General features: G+C 43.7%; 1 protein-coding gene across 1 annotated transcript in view; it reads left to right on the top strand.

The window, feature by feature from the left end:
- LOC134357385 (SHC-transforming protein 3-like) overlaps positions 1–19,534 on the top strand; it is a 157,244-nt gene that overhangs the window by 133,761 nt on the left and 3,949 nt on the right. The window contains exon 11 of the mRNA XM_063068903.1: positions 16,353–16,648. Within this exon, the coding sequence (XP_062924973.1) occupies positions 16,353–16,648 (296 nt within the window). The remainder of the gene's footprint in view (positions 1–16,352; positions 16,649–19,534) is intronic.

Genomic DNA, 19,534 nt, shown 5'->3' with positions numbered 1-19,534 from the left:
TGCTGCCCTGCTTATTAAATGGGAGTAGGCTCTGTTCAGCAGGTAGATGACAGCATCATTGAGTCCAATATGCCCCTGGAAGGCAAACTGCAGAGGATCGAAGGCTGATATAACCAGGAGTTGGAGGTGAGCCAGGACCAGTCTCTCTAGGGGCTTCATGATGTGTGAGGTCAGGGCCACTGGACAGTAGTCATTCAAGATTTATGGTTGGCCCTCCTTGGGTACTGGGACCACACAACATGCTTTCCACACAGTGTTGATGCTTACTTCAGAAATGTAATTTTAGTACCTTTAAGGATTTTATTTTGTATGATTCCAGTTGATGTCATACTAAAAGAAGAGAAAGGCAATTCAATAGTTGTAATCAGGGAAACATTCATATGATTTTTTATGAGTATTGATCACTATTGTGATGGGAATGTAGAGAAGGATAGGACAACATTTGTTCTAACATTAGAGCAATGTTAGCTCCATAAGCACAAAAAAAAATCAGTTACCGAGTCCCCAGGTTGTTAGATGTACTAATTATCCCCTGTAATGTTGTAGAAGCAAATGCATGTCATTTCAAGTTTGTTGTCCACCCACCATGTATAAAAGAGAATGGATAATAGATAACAGAACCTGCAGATACATAATTATCATTTCAAGGCGTTAACAAAAAGTTTCTAACAGTTCAGAAAGCCGTTGAACTAACCTTAGTGAAACCATTTTATTGCAAGAAGGGTCACAGCTGTCATGAGCCAAGCGGTCTCCTCCTATGCCAAAAATATCTATGATTCTATGCTCATGGCTGCAGGTGGATTAGATTAAACACAAATGGTCTTGCTACACAGGGACTCAAGCTATCATATTCCAACTTGCAATTTCATTTTAGCTGCATGTAAGTCCAGTGTTCACTGGTGATGAAGAGCCTGCAACATGTGATCTATAAAATCTTGATTACGGGCTTAGCGTGAATAAAGCTTTTCTTTGTGTTATTTATTTTTATGGATATGGCGATTGTTGACAGCACCAGCATTTATTGTTCATTCCACATTGTTCTTGAAGAGATGGTCATCTGGAAACTTGAAGAAATTCACACGATACTATTGGGAAAGAAATTCCAAGATGTAGATTTGCTCATATTGAAACTGTAAAGTATTAAGACAGGATGGTGTGCAACTTGCAGGGAAACCTGCAGGTGGCGATGTTCTCATGCACGAGCTGGCCTCGTTCTTAGTCTATGTGTTTGACAGATGCTGTCAAAGCAACCCAGTTGAAAAGGAGCAGTGTATTTGTAGATAGTACACAATGCTCCCACCAGTCGTTGGTAAGGGAAGGACTGAATGCTCAAGGTGAACAAGAAAGGTGCAATTTTGTCCTGGATGACGTTGCGTTTGGGTGGCAGGGTAGAGATATGTCTTTACTAAAGGAGGTGTTAGGTGTTAGGTGTTCCTTCCCTCAACTAGCCTGCGGGTTACCCTTGGGCAAGGTTTAGCACTGACCCACCCCTCCACCCCACCCCTATCAGGGTCATGTGAAGCCATGGGAGTAGGTGGTGGATGGTCGTATGAGCAGCTGGTGCATGTCACAAGTCCTGGTTATGCGATCATTGACCCCTGTCAGACAGTCTTCAAAGAGTTTTGATGATGGCTGGGGTCACCTGTCTTGTAAAGACACCGCCCAGAAGAAGGCAATGGCGAACCACTTCTGTAGAGAAATTCTGCCAAGAACAGTCATCGTCCGTCCACGTCATCTGATGGAGCACATGACGAATGATGATAATAATGTTACGTTTCAGTGTTGTTGGAACTGTATATCCAGACTCTTAAAGGTTGTTGCATCACACTCCTCATTTGTGCCTTGTTAATTGTGGAAGGGCTTTGGTGTGTCAAAATATGTGACTCACTGCAAATCCCCAGTCTCTGACCTATTCTTGTAGGTAGAGTACTGGAACGGTTGGGATAGAAGTGTAGCGTTGAATACCACAGATGGAATATTGTCTGGTCATGTAGTCTCAGCTGTCACAGCAAGTAAGCTAACTTGGCTGACGACTGATTTCTATAATGGTGAGGATATTAGGAGGAAGCCGAGTTAAATCATCCAGTCATTACTTCTGAATGAATAACGAACAATGATTGTGAATGCTTCAACCTTACTTAACTGTTGGATGCCGGGCTCTGCCATTATTCAAGATGGGGTGTTCCAGCTAGCTGTTTAATTTTCTACCAAGAGTCACAGCTAGGTTGGTAGGACTACAGAAGTTTGATCCATTGGTTTCAAGATCACTTAACTCTCCCTACTGCAAGCTCTTTCCTATGGTTAGCATGTGTGTAGCAGATCACGTAGGGTCCACAAACAGGGCTCCACTGGGGCAAAGGGCAAATAGGGGTAAGGGTGCTCCCCACGTAAAAGGGCACGTGGTGCTCTGACAGTGGGAACAACAGTGGATTGGGTAGTGAAGAAGGCTTACTTCATTACTCATGGCATTGTGTATAAATGTCAGGGAGTTGTGTTGCATCAGTATAAAATTTTGATTAGAACTCACTAGGAGTCATGTTTGCAGTTCTAGTCACTGTATTACAGGAAGGATGCAAAGGCTTTGGAGAGGGCGGGGCTTATCAAGACGGTGGCTGGAGTATAGAGTGTTAGCTATAAGGAGAAGATGAACAAACTTGGATTAATATCTCTGGAGCACCAGAACCCGATACAAGTTTACAATATTATGGTTAAATAAGGTATGTAGTCTATTTCCCAGGGTGAAAATGTCAAATAGTAGAGGACATAGCTTTAAAGTGAAAGGGAGGAAGTTGAAAGGAGATGTGTGAGGCAAGTGTTCTTACATAGAAAGTGGTGGTCTCTGGAACACACTGCTAGTGGTGGTGGTGTTTAAGATCATTTTGGACAAGCACATGAAAATGCAGGGAATGAGCATAGGAACAGTGTGCAGGCAGGAGGGAGAAGTTTAATGTGGGAGCATCATTAGCACAGACACTGTGGACTGAAGGGTCTGTCCCTGTGTAATACGTTTAATGCAGCCCTTTGCTCCCCACGTAGCAGTGTCCAGTTGATTTTTAAATGATTATACATTTCTTTTAGTGGAAATTTACTCAAGGAACTGATTGCTCATTCTATGAAATCAACTTTAAAGTTATCTTTTACCTGTTCGTTCTCGTATGCTTATTCTCATCCATTCAAGTTTTTTTTCTTAAATTTCACCGTTCTGCCCATTTTCAGTGTCATTGAGGTGCGAGTGACAAAGTATCGCTCATCTCCTTTTGCATTGGCTTTAAGGATCCATCATATACTACAAGGCTGGAATTCCACATAGACTGGACTTGAAAGAGATGAATAGTGCCCTGTGCAGATTTGATGTTCATCCCTATAACGTCTGGTATTAATGAGCATTTGGATATTAATGAAAGACATTAATGAATAATATTCATTTTTATAGCAGGATTGGACTACTTGCATCAATTTATTGAACTCAACATTACAGCTAGGTCATCATGGGCTTTGAAGTGATATGCTGAAGATTACTATCATAACCACTGGACTACTTCAGCTTTCCATTAGCCATATGTGCCACATGTTATAAAAATTCTGAATTTGTTTCTCATGCCTAGAACAAAATTTTCATTTATATCAAAGTCAAAATATTCACTTCGAAACCATTTTTAAAAGAAGTCTCAAAAAATGTTTTGGGCCAAGTCTCTTCATCAGGACTTGAAAGGGAAGGAACAGAGTCCAGAATAAAAGGTGGAGGGATAGGGAGGATGATAGATGAGACCAGATGAGGCGGATGTATGTCAGGGGGGAGGGGGATGTTGTAAGAAGCTGTGAGGTGATAGGTGGCAGAGATAAAGAGCTGGAAAAGAAGGCGTCTGATAGGAGACGACAGCAGACATGGAGTAAAGGGAAGGAGCCAGGGAACCCGAGTGAGATTATAGGCAGGTCATGTGAGTGGGTGAGGGGAAGAGAAGGAATGGGAGGGCCACCAGAATGAAGAAAACAAAGGAGGAGACAGAAACAAAGGGGAGTAGTTACTGGAAGTTAGAGAAATCAATGTTTTTGCCATCAGGTTGGAGACTATCCGGACAGAATATGAGATGTTGCTCCTCCAAACTGAGTTTGGCCTCATCATAGCAGTAGAGGAGGCCATGGACAGACATGTTGGTGAGGGATTGGGAACTGGAATTTAAATGGGTGCCCATTGGGAGATCCTGGCTATTGAGGTGGATAGAGTAAAGGCGCTTGATAAAGCAATCCCCCAATCTACATCAGCTTTCACCGATGCAAAGAGTCTGCATCAGCTGCAATAAATGACACGAACAGACTTTCAGGTGAAATGTCATCTCACATGGAAGGACTGTTTACGGCTGTGAATGGTTTTGAGGGCGGGGAGGGGGATGGTGAGTGGTGGGTGTAGGTGGTGAGCATGGTTGTAGGGATATGGGCCAGGAGGGAGATTGATTCCTGTGGAACCTGAGGATGGAGGAAGTTGCAGAAAATGATATATTGGACGTGGATGCCATATCTTGTGTCCCCTTGGACATTCTGACCACGCTATAATTCAGCTCATCCCTGCTTACAGGCAAACATTGAAAATGATGTAGCCCATTAAAAAAGCTGTAAAAATATAATCTGATAAAACCACAGAAATGATAATAGACTCTCTGATTCCACAGATTGGAACTTTTTTAAGACTAGATCTGGTGGCATTGATGAATATACTGACACAGTTACCTCCTATATCAGCTTTTGTGAAGATGCCTGCATCCCCACTAAAACAATCACAAGCTTCAGCAATTATAAACCTCGGTTCAACACAAACCTTAGCTGCATCTGGAGAAGGAGGAGGCCTTCAGGGCAGGTGGCAAAGGGAAGTTTGAAAAAGGGCAAGTACATACTGAAGAGGGCAAATCAGAGCTGCCTAATGCCAATTCAGTAAAACTGGAAAGCCACTTTTCTGCAAATGACTGTCCTTCAGTCTGGAAAGACATTCAGTCCATTATCAACTGCAAAAAGAAAGCACCTCCTGCCCCAAGGATTGCCTCCTCCGAAATGAATTCCACTGCAGATTTGAATTTCAGGGAGACCATCACCAATAACCCACACCCTTTGCTCTCAAGGAAGAGGAGGTAAGGAAGCTGTTCACAAAGCAAAATATCAAGAAGGCTGCTGTCCCTGCCATCCACAAAGACTCTGCTAACCAGCTGACTACAGTCTTCACAGGTCTTCACAGACATTTTCAATCAGTCTCTCATATGTTTCAGCATGTTTCAAGAATTCTGTCATTGTTCCCATCCCCCAGTAATCAAAGATCACTGGACTCAATGTCTACAGGCCCTTTGCACTCACATTTGTCATAATGACGAATTTTGAAATCTGGTTTTATCATTTCTCAAATCTATAACTCGATTTTTCTCAACCTGCGGCAGTTTTCCTACAGAGCCAACAGATCTGTAGATGATGCAGTTAACACGGGTCTTAACTTAATATTATAGACAATAGGTGCAGGAGTAGGCCATTCAGCCCTTCGAGCCAGCACTGCCATTCACTGTGATCATGGCTGATCATCCACAATCCTGCCTTCTCCCCATATCCCCTCACTCCGCTATCTTTAAGAGCTCTACCTAACTCTTTTTTGAAAGAATCCCGAGAATTGGCCTCCACTGCCTTCTGAGGCAGAGCATTCCACAGAACCACAACTCTCTGTGTGAAAAAGTTTTTCCTCAACTCCGTTCTAAATTGTCTACCTCTTATTCTTAAACTGTGGCCTCTGGTTCTGGACTCCCCCAACATCGGAAACATATTTATTACAGTATTACAATATTATTTATTATTACATATTTATTACAATATTACAGTACCTTGACTTCTCTGGTACACATGTCAGGACTCACTTTGTTGATTTCAGTTCAGCCTTCAATACCATTATCCCCAGGATTCAGCAAGCAAAACTCTCCAAACTTAATGTACCAAGCTCCACCTGCAGGTGGATTAAATCGTCCTCACTGACAGGAGGCAGCATTTGAGACTGGGCAAGCACATCTCCACTTCCTGCTCAGTCAGCACTGGTCTGCCACAGGGGTGTGTTTCCACCCCTCTTCTATTTTCGCTCTCCAGTGATTCACTTGTTAAACGGATAAAAGCTTGTCGATGACACCACTATCATTGGACTAATCAACAGAGGCGATGGATTCAAGTACTACTAGGAAATATACAGTTGGTGTCCTGGTACAAGCACAACAACTTGGAGCTGAATGCTCTCAAAACCATGGAGATGCATATCAATTTCATAAGATATGTGTCTGCTTTCCACCCACTCAACATCAATTACTCCACAGTTAGCACCATTTGAACATTCAGATTCCTGGACATCAACATTTCACAGGACATCTTATAGAAGATCCTTATTTCCCTTCATTGATAAAAAAGCTTGGCAGAGACACATATATTATAGCTAGGGTGCCTTAGAGTTTTGCACAGTACTGTGGTAATTTTATGTATTGCACTGTACTGCTGATGCAAAATTAAACAAATTTCATGACATATGTGAGTATTGATAAACCTGATTCTGATATGGGTCTCTGTTGTGGACTGAGAGTGGGAAGAGGGCAGGGAGAGGGGAATCATGGTTGGGAGAAGGGGAAGGGAGAGGGGAGGGCGCAGGAAGAACCAGAGAGATGTTCCGTAATTCTAGTTGTTTGGAAGCAAATTACCCTGCCTGATGTCTCAGGGCTGGGGGTGTCAATGCCCATGCCACTGACTCCCTCCCCCTCCCCTGGCACTCCTTCTCTACCACCTATCCCTCAGCCCTGCTGCAGCGCTCCACCCTCACCACTCCCAACATCCTTTGATCCCACTAGATTGACAAACTTGCTCTTCCCTCCAAGTTGACCAGTACAGTACTGTGCAAACGTGTTAGGCACCCGAGCTATATATACATGCCGAAGACTTTTACACAGTCCTGCACTTTTTGCAACAGTTGTTAAAATTCCACCTCCCCCAGAACATACTGGTGCAATTCAACACTGCCATCACCGAGAGCATCCTCACATCAGCCATTACTATATAATTTAGTGCGGCATCATCTCACAATATACAAAAACTATAGTGAAATGTTAGGCCAGCAGAAAAGGTCATCGGCTACAGTCCACCATCACTATGGCATTTCTATGTGTCCAAGACAACGAAGCAGGTGGGAAGAACCATTGCGGACATTGCCCACTCTGTAAACTGCCTTGTCCAAAATCTCTCTTCTGGAAAGCATTATAGGGTTATTAAAACAGAAACTTTACTCCACCGTTTCTTCCTGCAGGCATTTAATCTGATCAGCCATTCCAGTTAGCCCCAGAACTTCCCTCTATCTCGAGGAAATCTGCAGATGCTGGAAATTCAAGCAACACATATGGAAGTTGCTAGTGAACACAGCAGGCCAGGCAGCATCTCTAGGAAGTCTCTAGGTACAGTCAACGTTTCGGGCCGAGATCCTTCGTCAGGACTAACTGAAAGAAGAGATAGTAAGAGATTTGAAAGTGGGAAGGGGAGGGGGAGATCCAAAATGATAGGAGAAGACAGGAGGGGGAGGGATGAAGCCAAGAACTGGACAGGTGATTGGCAAACGGGATACGAGAGGATCATGGGACAGGAGGACTAGGGAGAAAGAAAAGGGGGAGGGGGGAAGCCCAGAGGAATGGCAAGGAGTATAGTGAGAGGGGCAGAGTGAGAAAAAGGAGAGAGAGAAAAAGAATATATATATATAAAAAAAATTTTCTTAAATAAATAAATAAACAAACAAATAAATAAATAATGGATGGGGTTAGAGGGGGAGGTGGGGCATTAACGGAAGTTAGAGAAGTCAATGTTCATGCCATCAGGTTGGAGGCTACCCAGACGGAATATAAGGTGTTGTTCCTCCAACCTGAGTGTGACTTCATCTTTACAGTAGAGGAGGCCGTGGATAGACATATCAGAATGGGAATGGGACGTGGAATTAAAATTTGTGGCCACTGGGAGATCCTGCTTTCTCTAGCGGACAGAGTGTAGGTGTTCAGCGAAACGGTCTCCCAGTCTGCGTCAGGTCTCACCAGTATATAGAAGGCCGCATCGGTAGCACGGGACGCAGTATATGACCCCAGCCGACTCACAGGTGAAGTGTGGCCTCACCTGGAAGGACTGTCTGGGGCCCTGAATGGTAGTGAGGGAGGAAATGTAAGGGCATGTGTAGCACTTGTTCCGCTTACAAGGATAAGTGCCGGGAGGGAGATCGATGGGGAAGAATTGAGGGGGTCCAATGGACAAGGGTGTTACATAGGGAGTGATCTCTGTGGAAAGCAGAAAGGTGGGGGACGGAAAGATGTGCTTGGTGATGGGATCCCGTTGGAAGTGGCGGAAGTTACGGAGAATTATATGTTGGACCCGGAGGCTGGTGGGGTGGTAGGTGAGGACAAGGGGAACCCTATTCCTGGTGTGGTGGTGGGAGGATGGGGTCAGAGCAGATGTGCGTGAAATGGGAGAGATGCGTTTGAGAGCAGAGTTGACTGTACCTTTTCCTAGAGATGCTGCCTGGCCTGCTGCGTTCACCAGCAACTTTTATGTGACTTCCCTCTATCTATTACCCCTGCCACTGTAAACACTTTAAACCACTTTTTATAATGTTTACTTTGTAAATACATGCTGGTATTTATGTATTTAATCACATTTTATTCCACATTCATCCTTCAACCTCTAACATTCTTAGTTTTTTAATATGTAATTCTTATCTTTTTTCCTTATAATTGTTGAATGTTTTCTTTTGTTTCAAATCATGCCCTGACCAGCACATCACAGCAAATAACTAACACATGTAAATATACACTCAGTGGCTACTTTATGAGGTAACTCATGTACCTAACAAAGTGGTCACTAAGTGCTTTTTCATGGTCTTCTGTTGCTGCAGCCCATCCACTTCCAGGCTCAATGTGCTGTACATTCAACAGTGCTCTTCTGTGCACCACTGTCGTAACATGGGGTTATCTGAGTTACTGTCACTTTCAACCAGTCTGGCTATTCTGCACTGACCTCGCACAGTAACGAGGTGCTTTCGCCCACAGAACTACCACCGCCTGGAAGCTTTTTTGTTTTTCACACCATTCTCTGTAAACTTTAGAGTCTGTTGTGTGCGAAAATCCCAGGAGGTCAGCAGTTTTTGAGATATTCAAACCACCCCATCTGGCACCCACACTCATTTCACGGTCAATGTCACTTAGATCACATTTCTTCCCCCTTCTGCTGTTTGTTCTGAACTACAACTGAACCTCTTGACCATGTCTGCATGCTTTTATGCATTGAATTGCTGCCACATGATCGGGTGATTAGATATTTGTGTTAACAGCTGTACGGGTTTACTTAAAAACAAGTGACCACTGTGTGTATATGGTGAATAAAGTTGATCTTTGATCCTCATGAGCTGATGGGTGTTAATTAATTATTGTGCGATCCTTCTTTCCACTTAGTGGGTGCCATCTCTGTTCTACGTGCAGGACTTATTAGAGATAATGGCAATCACAAGTAGGTAGCGTCTGGGCCAGGCATGAAGTTGGACACAGGGCTAAATTTGAGTTGACAGAAGGCCCAAATATCTGAGGATGATGTCTTATTTACCTACTGTTGATGAGCTGTGGGAGTCAAGTGAGTGATCCACTCCAACTCAATAGTTCTGAGATTGAAAAGTAGTTGGCTATGTCAGTAGGTGGAAAGTCAGGGTTGGGATGGGAGTGTGAACAGTGAGAGGGTACGTTCCTAACCCTACATTTGCAGCTTTTTTCCTCTATCTCTGCTTTTGCAATTACCAGTGCAACACAAGTGCTGCTTTTAATAGCTTCTCTGATATACTGATTGATGAAATAGAGCACCATTACATTTATCAGCTCAGTCTATTAAACACTGTTTTCTTAGTTGGTGTCCAGCATTGATAAATGCTAGTTTAATGGCAGAAGTGAACTAAAGAGAAACAACACGTATCGCAAAAACTCTTGTACGTACTGTGTTAATCCTGAATAACTATTCAATTGTTCTTAGCATCTATTGTATCATCTATCTTTATGCGCTCTACTCTGTTGCTCCCATTTTACCCTTTCCCCATTAGTCAAACCACACTGTCAAAAGTACAAAGATTTTTTAAGAACAGGAAGAGTATCAGGAGGACACGTTGTTCAAGCAATATAAGTTCTCTTATAAAGTGCTTAAGGATTCCAATACATATTTTTCTGTTTTCTTTTAGTTCCTACATACCTTTGTGGGATAAAGCATGGTGAGAAGCATGTGGTATTGTTCATGATTAAAGTCATGTTTTCATTAGAGTTGCTGTTGCTGTCAACAATCAGACGATGAATAACTCTCGTAAAAAGCTAAGTGTTAGTAACATACATCAAAGTTGCTGGTGAACGCAGCAGGCCAGGCAGCATCTATAGGAAGAGGCGCAGTCGACGTTTCAGGCCGAGACCCTTCGTCAGGACTAACTGAAGGAAGAGTGAGTAAGGGATTTGAAAGCTGGAGGGGGAGGGGGAGATGCAAAATGATAGGAGAAGACAGGAGGGGGAGGGATGGAGCCGAGAGCTGGACAGGTGATAGGCAGAAGGGGATACGAGAGGATCATGGGACAGGAGGTCCGGGAAGAAAGACGGGGGGGGGGTGACCCAGAGGATGGGCAAGAAGTATATTCAGAGGGACAGAGGGAGAAAAAGGAGAGTGAGAGAAAGAATGTGTGCATTAAAAAGAGTAACAGATGGGGTACGAGGGGGAGGTGGGGCCTAGCGGAAGTTAGAGAAGTCAATGTTCATGCCATCAGGTTGGAGGCTACCCAGACGGAATATAAGGTGTTGTTCCTCCAACCTGAGTGTGGCTTCATCTTTACAGTAGAGGAGGCCGTGGATAGACATGTCAGAATGGGAATGGGATGTGGAATTAAAATGTGTGGCCACTGGGAGATCCTGCTTTCTCTGGCGGACAGAGCGTAGATGTTCAGCAAAGCGGTCTCCCAGTCTGCGTCGGGTCTCACCAATATATAAAAGGCCACATCGGGAGCACCGGACGCAGTATATCACCCCAGTCGACTCACAGGTGAAGTGATGCCTCACCTGGAAGGACTGTTTGGGGCCCTGAATGGTGGTAAGGGAGGAAGTGTAAGGGCATGTGTAGCACTTGTTCCGCTTACACGGATAAGTGCCAGCAGGGAGATCAGTGGGGAAGGATGGGGGGGACGAATGGACAAGGGAGTTGTGTAGGGAGCGATCCCTGCGGAATGCAGAGAGAGGCGGGGAGGGAAAGATATGCTTAGTGGTGGGATCCCGTTGGAGGTGGCGGAAGTTACGGAGAATAATATGTTGGACCCGGAGGCTGGTGGGGTGGTAGGTGAGGACCAGGGGAACCCTATTCCTAGTGGGGTGGTGGGAGGATGGAGTGAGAGCAGATGTACGTGAAATGGGGGAGATGCGTTTAAGAGCAGAGTTGATAGTGGAGGAAGGGAAGCCCCTTTCTTTAAAAAATGAAGACATTTCCCTCGTCCTAGAATGAAAAGCCTCATCCTGAGAGCAGATGCGGCGGAGACGGAGGAATTGCGAGAAGGGGATGGCGTTTTTGCAAGAGACAGGGTGAGAAGAGGAATAGTCCAGATAGTTGTGAGAGTCAGTAGGCTTATAGTAGATATCAGTGGATAAGCTGTCTCCAGAGACAGAGACAGAAAGATCTAGAAAGGGGAGGGAGGTGTCAGAAATGGACCAGGTAAACTTGAGGGCAGGGTGAAAGTTGGAGGCAAAGTTAATAAAGTCAACGAGTTCTGCATGCGTGCAGGAAGCAGCGCCAATGCAGTCGTCGATGTAGCGAAGGAAAAGTGGGGGACAGATACCAGAATAGGCACGGAACATAGATTGTTCCACAAACCCAACAAAAAGGCAGGCATAGCTAGGACCCATACGGGTGCCCATAGCTACACCTTTAGTTTGGAGGAAATGGGAGGAGCAAAAGGAGAAATTATTAAGAGTAAGGACTAATTCTGCTAGACGGAGCAGAGTGGTGGTAGAGGGGAACTGATTAGGTCTGGAATCCAAAAAGAAGCGTAGAGCTTTGAGACCTTCCTGATGGGGGATGGAAGTATACTTCCATCCCCCATCAGGAAGGTCTCAAAGCTCTACGCTTCTTTTTGGATTCCAGACCTAATCAGTTCCCCTCTAGACGGAGCAGAGTGGTGGTAGACGGTAAACTTCTTCATGTCACTGTAATGGGCTTATTTTTGTAGTAGCATCTGCACCTACACTCTGCAGAAAGCTATGCACCAGGTACTGCAAATCTGCCCAGGCCCTCGGTGTTACCGCTAAGGATGACAAGGATCATCTATCTCCAAAATCTCAAGACAGTGATAAAAATATTAGAAGATTATGAGCTCAGAGCATGATGTAAAAAGTGTGAGTTCTTTAAACTGAGCATTACTTACTGTGGTCACACCATCGAAACACAAGGATTACACAAGTGCGCTGAGAAATTTCAAGCAGTGTTGCATGCCCCAACGTCAAACAATGTGTCACAGTTGTGGTCCTTTTTAAGATTTGTTAATTACTATAGCAGGTTCCTGCCAGTCCCGGCTACTGTGCTCCACCCCTTGAACTCATTACTACAGATTGAGAAGAAATGGCAATAGACAAAGCAGTGTGAGATGGATTTCCAGAAGGTAAAGGAAATGGTGAGATTAGGCACTATTCTCACACATTATGACCCACATCGTCCAGAAAAGCTTGCCTGTGACACCTCACCATATGGTATAAATGCAGTCATGTCACATGTTATGAGTGTTGGAAGTGAACACCCATAGTCTTTGCATCTCGTTCCCTTACCGCTGCAGAGAAAAATTACAGACAGATTGACAAAGAGGCTTTGAGTCTGGTTGGGGTTTAGAACTTTTCAACCAATATTTGTATGAGAGAGATTTCACTATCATCACTGATTGCCCCAGGTTCTGAGAGAGGTCGCTGAAGATATTGTGGAGGCATTAGTAATGATTTGTCAAAGGGTCTCGGCCTGAAATGTCAACTGTATTTTTTCCAGAAATGCTGCCTGGCTTGCTGAGTTCCTCCAGTATGTTGTGTGTGTTGCTTGGATTTCCAGCATCTGCAGATTTTCTCTTGTTTATGATCCTTCAAGAATCAATTGATTCTGGCATGGTCCTATAGGACTGCAAATGTCACTCCACCCTTCAAGAAGGAAGGGATGCAGGCGGAAGGAAGTTAAAGGCCAGTAAGCCTAACCTCAGTGGTTGGAATGATGTTGGAGTCGATTGTTATGGATGAGGTCTAAGGGTACTTAGAGGCACATGATAAAATAAGCCAAAGTCAGCATGGTTTCCTTAAGGAAAAATCTTGCTTGATAAATCTGTTGGATTTCTTTGAGGAACTAAAAAGCAGGATAGGCAAAGGAGGATCAGTGGATGTTGTGTACTTGGATTTTCAGAAGACCTTTGACAAGGTGCCAGGCATGAGGCTGCTTAACAAGTTAGGAGCCCATGGTGTTACAGGAAAGATACTAGCATGGATAGAGCATTGGCTGGTTGGCAGGAGGCAAAGAGTGAAAATAAAGGGAGCCTTTTCTGGTTGACTACCAGTGACTAGTGATGTTCCACAGGGGTCAGTGTTGGAACTGCTTCTTTTTAGGTTATTTGTCAATGATTTGAATAACAAAATTGATGGCTTTGTGGCCATGTTTGTGGGCAATATGAAGATAAGTGGTGGGACAAGTAGTGTTGAGGGAAACAACAGGAATTCTGCAGATGCTGGAAATTCAAGCAACACACATCAAAGTTGCTGGTGAACGCAGCAGGCCAGGCAGCATCTATAGGAAGAGGCGCAGTCGACGTTTCAGGCCGAGACCCTTCGTCAGGACTAACTGAAGGAAGAGTGAGTAAGGGATTTGAAAGCTGGAGGGGGAGTGGGAGATGCAAAATGATAGGAGAAGACAGGAGGGGGAGGGATAGAGCCGAGAGCTGGACAGGTGATAGGCAAAAGGGGATACGAGAGGATCCTGGGACAGGAGGTCCGGGAAGAAAGACGTGGGGGTGGACAGAGGGAGAAAAAGGAGAGTGAGAGAAAGAATGTGTGCATAAAAACGAGTAACAGCTGGGGTACGAGGGGGAAGTGGGGCCTAGCGGAAGTTAGAGAAGTCAATGTTCATGCAGGTTGGAGGCTTCCCTTCCTCCACTATCAACTCTGCTCTTAAACGCATCTCCCCCATTTCACGTACATCTGCTCTCACTCCATCCTCCCACCACCCCACTAGGAATAGGGTTCCCCTGGTCCTCACCTACCACCCCACCAGCCTCCGGGTCCAACATATTATTCTCCGTAACTTCCGCCACCTCCAACGGGATCCCACCACTAAGCACATCTTTCCCTCCTCCCCTCTCTCTGCATTCCGCAGGGATCGCTCCCTACACAACTCCCTTGTCCATTCGTCCCCCCCATCCTTCCCCACTGATCTCCCTGCTGGCACTTATCCGTGTAAGCGGAACAAGTGCTACACATGCCCTTACACTTCCTCCCTTACCACCATTCAGGGCCCCAAACAGTCCTTCCAGGTGAGGCATCACTTCACCTGTGAGTCGACTGGGGTGATATACTGTGTCCGGTGCTCCCGATGTGGCCTTTTATATATTGGTGAGACCCGACGCAGACTGGGAGACCGCTTTGCTGAACATCTACGCTCTGTCCGCCAGAGAAAGCAGGATCTCCCAGTGGCCACACATTTTAATTCCACATCCCATTCCCATTCTGACATGTCTATCCACGGCCTCCTCTACTGTAAAGATGAAGCCACACTCAGGTTGGAGGAACAACACCTTATATTCCGTCTGGGTAGCCTCCAACCTGATGGCATGAACATTGACTTCTCTAACTTCCGCTAGGCCCCACCTCCCCCTCGTACCCCATCTGTTACTCTTTTTAATGCACACATTCTTTCTCTCACTCTCCTTTTTCTCCCTCTGTCCCTCTGAATATACCTCTTGCCCATCCTCTGGGTCACCCCCCCCCCCGTCTTTCTTCCCGGACCTCCTGTCCCATGATCCTCTCGTATCCCCTTCTGCCTATCACCTGTCCAGCTCTCGGCTCCATCCCTCCCCCTCCTGTCTTCTCCTATCATTTTGCATCTCCCCCTCCCCCTCCAGCTTTCAAATCCCTTACTCACTCTTCCTTCAGTTAGTCCTGACGAAGGGTCTCGGCCTGAAACGTCAACTGCGCCTCTTCCTATAGATGCTGCCTGGCCTGCTGCGTTCACCAGCAACTTTGATGTATGTTGCTTGAATTTCCAGCATCTGCAGAATTCCTGTTGTAAGTGTTAGTAACCGTATTTTTCATCTTAGTACCAGTGATTGGGAGAAAAATATGGACTAAGTCACTAGATATAACTGCCCTGCCATTTTGCAAAATAATGCTAAGGGAATATTGCATCTGCAAGGAAAAGTAGACGGAACAATAGTTTAAAAACTCATTCAAATGACGTAGAACTTTTCACTCCCACACTGTAACGTCAGCCAGCATCTCTGTGTTCTGAAGCTGAACAAACTCAGAGCCTTCCAGTTCAAAGGAGAGAATCATCCCAGCTGAGGTGAGGCCAATTCAGATTTGATTGCTGGTGATACTGACTGAGGATTACACCTAAATAAGACACTAAAGTACAATAGTTCTCACTGATACACCATGGACAAAGGTATTGCACATACTTGGTTAGAATTACTAAGGTGACATTTGGTAATGAAATTTAATGTACTGTATTTATGTTATAATACATCCTTAGAAGAAATACCAGTTAGAAAAATCTTAATGAATGAAGATTAATGCCATTACAAGTATTATCTACTATTATTCCTCCTTACGCCGTGTGGCGCATCGGGCAGCAACCTTGTGGTTTCTTTAGCATTTTGTTTGTTTTTTCACGAGGACAAGTTGCTAGCTCAGTGCTCAAACTGCACGGGTGGTAAATGTGCAAGGCCAGATTTGAATCTGCGATCACTCACCTTGAAGTCCATTGCTGACGCCACTATACAGCTGGCCAGCAATTACAAGTGTTAGCCAGAATAATTTCTACACATTGTGGATCTTTTCATTTACAGAGAGGCTAGATGAAAGACCTCCAGGATACATCTCGTTTTAAAACATGCTCTTAGCTTTCATTTCAAAAACAATCAAATCTGTTCTATTTTGTTGGCCTGTCTTCCATTTGGTTTTAGTTCACCAGTTACAAATTGTCCTTGAAAATGTGAGAAAGTGCACATTGAGGGAGGAAAGATGCCCAACAGATAAACTAATGGTATGTTTCTTTTTTCCACTTTATTCCACTTTAACCAGAACCATTTGAAGATGCCTTGAAGCATCAAACTTGTGAGCAGTTCTCAAACAAATCTTCACCTGTTCCAAGCGACAATCCTCACTTATCTAGGACAATCATAGATGCAATGAAGGAAAGTCTCGAGGAAGAACCATGGTATCATGGCGAAATGAGCAGAAAGGATGCAGAGCAGCTCCTGTCAACTGATGGTGATTTTCTTGTTAGGAAAAGTACAACCAATCCTGGATCCTATGTATTAACTGGCATGCATAATGGGCAAGCTAAACATCTTCTCCTGGTAGACCCTGAGGGAATTGTAAGTACTTCTATTAAACTTATATGAGATTAAAGCTGCTATATCTTCACATACTGGAGCAAGTAATTTTGTTCCGTTTACTCAGAATATCCTTCTGGAGAATACTTATGATAAAACAATGTAGAGATGTTGAAAGCGAATTGATCACTGATAGTAATAAATCCAATCCATAGGCAGTTTATTTGATAGTGGTGAGACAGGTTTGTTAACACAGATCATGTGTTACAGTCTGTGTTGGTATGTAACAGATGAACTGGACAGCTGCATTGTTACAGGCATCAAAATTCAGCTAATGTGGAGAGCAAAGACTGCAATAGAAAGGCAGTGGGCAGCAGCTCTATAATGCGTTGTAATTCTCTTGGTTATCCGTCTTTTTCTGAAGAGATAAAAAAGGACCCTAGCTTGAATTCAATAACACGTTAGCAAAAACAGTAACCATAAAATCATAAGACATAGGAGGAAAATTATGCTATTTGATCCATTGAGTCTGCTCTGCCATTCCATCATGGCTGATTCTTTTTTCCCTCCTCAGCCCCACTCCTCGGCCTTCTCCCATAACTTTTAATGTGTCCAATGAAGAACTTATCAAGCACTGCCTTAAATACTCCCAAAGACCTGCTCTCCACAGCTGCCTGTGGCAAGGAATTCCACAAATTCACCACCCTCTGGCTAAAGTAATTTCTCTGCATCTCTGTTTTAAATGGGTACCCCTTTATCCTGAGGCTGTGCCCTTTTGTCCTAGACTCACCCACCATGGGAAACATCCTTTCCACATCTACTCTGTCTAGGCTTTTCAACATTCAAAGGGTTTCAATGAGGTCCCCCCTCATCCTTCTAAATTCCAGAGAGTACAGACCCAGAGCCATCCAATGTTCCTCGTATGACAACCCTTTAATTCCTGGAACCATCCTTGTGAACCGCCTCTGAACCTTCTCCAATACCAGCACATCTTTTTCTTAGATGAGGAGCCCAGAACTGTTTACAATACTCAAGGTGCCTGCTCTTGTATTCTAGACCTCTTGAAATGAATGCTAACATTGCATTTGCCTTCCTCACCACTGACTCAACCTGCAAGTTAGGCTTTAGGGTGTTCTGCACAAGGACTCCCAAGCCCCCTTGCATCTCAGATTTTTGGATTTTCTCCCCATTTAGAAAATAGTCTGCACATTTAGTTCTACCATCATGCATTTTCCAACATTGTATTTCAATTGTCACTTTCTTGCCCATTATCCTAATCCGTACAAGTTCTTCTGTAACATTCCTGTTTCCTCAACACTACCTGCCCCTCCACCAATCTTCGTATCATCTGCAAACTTGGCAACAAAGTCATCTATTGCATCATCTAAATCATTGATATACAGTATAAAGAGAAACAGTCCCAACGCTAACCCCTGTGAAACACCACTAGTCACTGGCAGCCAACCAGAAAAGGATCCTTGTACTCCCATTTGCTGCCTCCTACCAATCAGTCAATGGTCCTACCATGCCAGTAACTTTCTTGTAATACCATGGGCTCTTAACTTGGTAAGCAGCCTCATGTGTGGCACCTTGTGGGAACATTGAAGTACAGGAAATTACTGTGTCACGTATTGAATCACATATCATTAAAGGGGTTTGATACTCCAATTAATATTATTTCTGCCATTTTCTCTTACATCTGTGTTATAAGAACAAACATATACTTCAGCACACATCTACCAAACTGAAAGCACCTTCCAGTCAAGATTTTCTGCAATAATACCACCTTTTTTTCATGAAATGTGCATTTATAAATAATTCATTGTAAATAGTTAGTTCTTATAATGATAAGATTTGATGGATACCTCTCAAATATTCATCTTGCCTGATTATGTCACAAAAGTGACCATAGTTCTAAAACTATTCCCTTGGCTTCAAAGTACTTTGGGATTTTAAGGGGAGAAATGTTCCTCATAAATATAAGCCAATTTCTCTTCATTAGACCGTCTATTTTAGTCTTTTATGACTTCTATTTTCCGATAAATTATTTTATTATTTCATTCCCTTTCCTTATTTAAGATTGCCTTTAGCCATCTTTGTCTCAATAGATTTCCTCCCACAGAACCAGCTAATGCTCTGGGAGATTGAGATCTCTTTCAACCACAGTGATATTCCCAGATGGCTTTATGTATGCTTTACATAATTTATGATGTGTTCTTTAGTCTTGTTCAACAAACTCAATAAATAAATTGGTATAAAAATAAAGAGGCTTACAACATCTGACTTTTATAAACAAACTCAGTCAATGTTTCATTGTCCAAATTCTCATTCACATTAAATCCTACTCAGACTTATCCTCACTAAGATACATTCATTCCATATCATATCAACTTTGGGAATTGTAACTTTCTCCATAGAATCCTCACTGGAGAAGCTCTTGCAGAAGCTTCACTTGTTCTCATGTCTGCTTTGATTCCAGCCCTTTCTATGTCTTTTGGTTTGCTGTTGATGTAAGATTCTACTTCCATCCTGAAACTCCCTTCCCCTCCTTCTACATTCCTTTTGAAGTCTTTTACATTGAGCATCTTCACAAAGTTAAGCTTAGGTCAGATTTCAAAAGGCACTTGCCATGTCTTGGCTTTCACTTTATTCAGGCACTATGAAAATGCAGGTCATTATTGCTAGATACCTCTCAGAGAACTGACAATTTCCCTCTTTATTTTATGACATTTCCTCCAGGACAATAACTAAATGCCAGTATTGAATATTTATGTTACAACCAATCTCACAATTGGCTGAATTTCCAACTTTGATGAGAACATAAAATTGACAATATAGAATCAAATACACCTGCCTGACTTTTCTTTTCATTAACTTCAATAGAAATGGTTTCTACCCAGTAGTTTAATGAGCAGACAATCTGATGTT

The sequence above is a fragment of the Mobula hypostoma genome, chromosome 16 (genome assembly GCF_963921235.1).
Source record: "Mobula hypostoma chromosome 16, sMobHyp1.1, whole genome shotgun sequence".
NCBI classification, from domain to species: Eukaryota; Metazoa; Chordata; class Chondrichthyes; order Myliobatiformes; family Myliobatidae; genus Mobula; species Mobula hypostoma.
The sequence above is the reverse complement of the archived record's forward strand: the minus strand, read 5'-3'. Positions and strand labels throughout refer to the sequence as shown.